The sequence below is a fragment of the Geotrypetes seraphini genome, chromosome 16 (assembly GCF_902459505.1).
Source record: "Geotrypetes seraphini chromosome 16, aGeoSer1.1, whole genome shotgun sequence".
In the NCBI taxonomy this organism is placed as follows: domain Eukaryota; kingdom Metazoa; phylum Chordata; class Amphibia; order Gymnophiona; family Dermophiidae; genus Geotrypetes; species Geotrypetes seraphini.
Window position 1 is genome coordinate 13,733,435 of NC_047099.1, and position 4,738 is coordinate 13,738,172.

A 4,738-nucleotide genomic window follows, 5' to 3' on the forward strand; every position below is an offset into this window, starting at 1 on the left:
ATCAGGGCCAAAATGTCTCCAAAAAGGATCAGAATAAAACGTATAAAATTAAAACAATAATATACATTCATAAAATTCTAAAAACTCAAAAGGAAAGGTGAAAATGAAATGATGGATTTTGGCTGACTGAATGAGAAGCAGATCTGTGACATAAGAATTACAAATTGATCCAAGATATCTGGGTATAGAAATGGTGACAGATCCCTTCAAAAACAATTTGATGTCAAAATAATCACATTAAAGCTCGATTTGCTAGGCTTCTGGAAGGCCGGCAGTGGGCCTGGTTAGTATTGTGCTGGCCTTCAGCATCACTAGGCAATGCTAGCCACAATTCACCTAGGCACCAGAAATGTAGGCCTGTGAAACCCTGGCCTATATTTCTGGCCTCTAAGGTCCTTGCTAGGCACTGGTATGCCTGATTCTATACATGGCGCCTGTTGGTGATTGACACGTTTGTTAGGTGCCGCCGCATATAGAATCAGTCCCTTAGACTTTTCTTGACTATCAGGGTCACAGATGTAAATGGAAAATTTTTGGATCTTTAGATACATATCTGATGAAGCTCTTAAAATTTTATTTTTCAAGTTCTAAATTATATGATGAAATGTAGGAATTAAAGTGTTATATAACCCAGTAATAATTTCATTTTGATCCAAAATTGGATGGGGGAATGTCTCATATACAAACCCAATACAGGTATATAGAACATACATAAAACTATGAGGTGGAAAGAGCAGATGGAGAAGACTTTACATCTCCCTTCTGAGGAACAGATTCTCAGGATGTTGGAGATGATATAGACATAAGATGTGAGAGTTGAGATAAAACTGGGAAGCCCTGTAAGCACAGCCAAAAATATAAACTATACTTTGAATAATTGAAGTGCTGGTATAAGAAAGCAATGATTAATCTCATTGGAGCCAACGAAAGAGAACTGAGGAAAATGAATAGCATAAGATTCAGGTATCAGAAGCCCTAAAAACTGTGTCCCTGTGATGATCAGGATACAAACTCTCTGATTCATAATTAAATATTCAGACTGAGATTGAAATACTGTCATATAATGGTCATAAGCCATGGCCAAAACTATTAAAAATTCCATGGTGACTAACGCATTTGTGTAAAACATCAATTCACAGAAATGCAATGAATCTTTCTAATAAGGATATCAAGCAACTTGGGGAGAGCTTCTGAGGTATAAGAAATATTGAAGAAAGACGAGTTACTCAGGAAAAAAAAACATGGGGTGTGTAGGTGAGAGTCCAGGCAAGTGATACTTTAATAAATATTTAACAAGAAATCATAATCAACTGGTTACTGGAAGTCAATGCGGCATATTCAAATTAAAACAAATTATGCTAAAAACAGTAACCAATATATTTATTTATTTATTCAAATTTCTATACTGTCCTCCAAATGAGCTCTGAGCAGTTTACAACAGTGGTCTCCAACTCAAACCCTTTGCAGGGCCACATTTTGGACTTGTAGGTACTTGAAGGGCCTCAAAAAAAATAGTTAATGTCTTACTAAAGAAATGACAATTTTGCATGAGGTAAAACTCTTCATAGTTTATAAATCTTTCCTTTTGGCTAAGTCTTAATAATAATATTGTAATTTATAACTAAAGAGACATATAATCAAGAAGCATTTTTGTGATTATGATAAACATACCGAGGGCCTCAAAATAGTACCTGGCGGGCCACATGTGGCCCTTGCGCTGCGAGTTTGAGACCACTGGTTTACAAGGACTTATTTAGGTATTCAAGAATTTTTCCCTGTCTCTCCTTGTAGACTCACAATCTACCTGTGGCAATGGGGTCATTAAGCAAGATCATGAGGAGCTCACAATAAATACTCCGGAGCTCTTAAATAAAGAGTGCTACATTAAACAATGAGTCAAAATCAACATTCTAAACTAAACTAAACTAAGTCTTAAGTTTATATACCGCGTCATCTCCACGGAAGTGGAACTCGACACGGTTTACAAAGCTTAACAATATAGGAAGAGAGAGGAGAAAGATTTACAAGAGCATATGAAAAACAGGAGAAGAGATGTTATATGTTAGAGAAAAGCCAGGTTTTCAGTTGTTTTCGGAACAGTTGGAGGGAGCCCAAGTTCCGCAGTGGGATAGTGAGATCGTTCCAGAGGCCCGTGATTCTGGAGATATTTGGGTCCTCTTTTATTAAGGTGCGCTAAGCATTTTAGTACGCGTTTATTGCATGCTAAATCAACGAGCAAGCTAAACGCTAATGCGTCCATAGGATAACATCTACGTGTTAGCGTTTAGTGCATGTTTAGTATGTGCTAATATTTAAATATTTAAAAAGCATAGTACACCTTAGTAAATGAGGGGGTTGGTATCCATCACCGGTGTTCCTACCATGGTTCAGAGTGAGCAATAAGTATTATAACTTCAATCAAAAAAATGTAGGTTTCCAATGAATTCCACAGAGCTTCCCTTCCCTTTGCAACTAGAAATATGATGGTGCTCTATCATCCTCCTTTAGAAAGTACCCAGGTTACACCTAAATTTATTTACATTCTAGCAATATAGACAAAATTTATCCCAAAAGGATCAGAATAAAACATATATAATTAAAACAGTATACATTCATAAAATACACAAAAATCAAAGGAAGGCAAAACATGGGTAATGAGTTCCACATTCACTATCTAGCACCCAAAAATGCTTGATTACAAAATGAAAATTAAATGATGGATTTTGGCTGGCTGACCAATAAGCAGATGTATGACATAGGAGTTACAAAAAGATCAAGGGCTCCTTTTACAAAGCCGAGCTAAAGCGTTAACGCACAGAATAGCGTGGGCTAAATTGCTGCATGGGCTAGCCGTTACCGCCTCCTTTTGAGCAGGTGGTAGATTTTCGACTAGCGCGTGCTATAGCGCACGCTAATCCGGTGCATGCATTAAAAACGCTAGCGCACCTTAGTAAAAGGAGTCCTAAATCTTTCTATCTCAAAGTCACTGAGTTAAGAAGGAAAACTTTGGGAATATTAGATAAATTATTCTCAGTGGAAAAATTTCCTGAATGCATTTTTTACATCCTTGTTTTTCAGGCTGTAAATTACAGGATTAAACATAGGAATTAAAGTATTATGCAAAATTGCAATAACTTTGTTTATTTCCATTGACTGCATAGATGATGGTCTCAAATACAAAAACATCAATGTCAAATAGAAAAGACACACAACCGTGAGGTGGGATGAGCAGGTAGAGAAGGCTTTACGTCTCCCCTCTGTGGAACGGATCCTCAGGATTTTGGAGATGATGTAGACGTAAGATGTGACGGTTGAGATAAAGCAAGGACATCCTACAATTGCTCCCAAAATATAAACTACACTTTGAAGAGACGAGGTACTGCTGCAAGAAAGCTTTAATAATGCTGTGAAATCACAGAAGAAATGATTAATCTCATTAGAGTGACAAAAGGAAAAACGAGGAAGGAAAATATAATAAGATACAGGCATCAGAAGTCCTAAAATCCAAGTTCCCTGGCTTAAAAGGATGCAAACTTTCTGATTCATAATCAAATGGTAACACAAGGGTTGACATATGGCAACATAACGGTCATAGGCCATGACTGAAAGAATTAAAAATTCATTGGTAGCCAGCGAAAAAAAAAAATATAGTTGTGTAAAACACCCACTCATAGAAATATGATAGTTCTTTCTTATCAAAATATCCAACAGCTTAGGGAGAGTAATCGAAGTGCAAGAGATGTCAAGAAAGGACAAATTACTGAGGAAAAAGTACATTGGGGTGTGCAGGTGAGAGTCCAGGCACACGATGGTGATAATAGTGAGGTTTCCCATCAGGACGATCAGATAAATCAATAGAAACAGAAAGAAGAGAGGCAGCTGAAGCTCTGGGAATTCAGGAAACCCCAAAATGATAAATCCTGTTACTCTGGTAAAATTCTCCTTTTCCATTGGGTTCTGTGGTACAAAGATTATCAAAAAAATATTATTTCTCCATTCATTCATTTGGAGATTTATTAAAAATGCATCTGGATAAATGAATTGTATTGATTTTTAATTTTCTCACTTGTGCAACAGGATGGAATTCAGGAAATCAAAGAAATAACTATCATTTGAATTATCTTCAAATAGTTTATATATATATATATATATATATATATATATATTTCCTGAAATTTTATTTCTTTTGTATCCAAATTTTATGTTAACAATCTACAAAGGATTGCAGACAAATTTGTTTTAATTTTTATTATCTTGTAGGCAGTATATAAGAACTATTCATAAATGCATACATATATAATCTTACCTTTCAAATAAGAGAAGGCTTCCCATTATATCTGATCTGATAACCCTTAGTTTATAGTCTTTGTAGGTCCAACTGGGAATTGAGACCAGATACTGAACATATGAAATGACATTGCAAATAGCAAATGAGAAAACAAATTACTGGCAATTCCTAAGTGCTCTAGGGGTCCCTTTACAAGAGACAACTAAGATCTGGACCTCAATTGCTGTAATGTAAGATTTTACTGTGTGCAATTTAAAATCTACTGCAGCACATATTAGTGGAATTCACTATATTTTCTCCTTCAGGCATCCATAAATTTTGCCATTAATGTGCGGGATCAACATGCTATTAATGCAGATACACTTGGCAACTCTTATGTAGGAGATGGACTGAGTCTTTGCGTTAAATTAATAGCATGGTATTATTGTAGAACACTGTTGGTCCAGCACC

The 4,738-nt window shown here is 35.9% G+C and overlaps 1 protein-coding gene across 1 annotated transcript; it reads right to left on the bottom strand.

Moving 5' to 3' along the window:
* Window positions 1–3,030: 3,030 nt before the first annotated feature.
* LOC117349673 (olfactory receptor 146-like) lies at window positions 3,031–3,951 on the bottom strand. The gene has a single exon (XM_033923266.1). The coding sequence runs from the start codon at window positions 3,949–3,951 to the stop codon at window positions 3,031–3,033; it is 921 nt and encodes a 306-aa protein (XP_033779157.1).
* Between the last annotated feature and the right edge of the window lie 787 nt (window positions 3,952–4,738).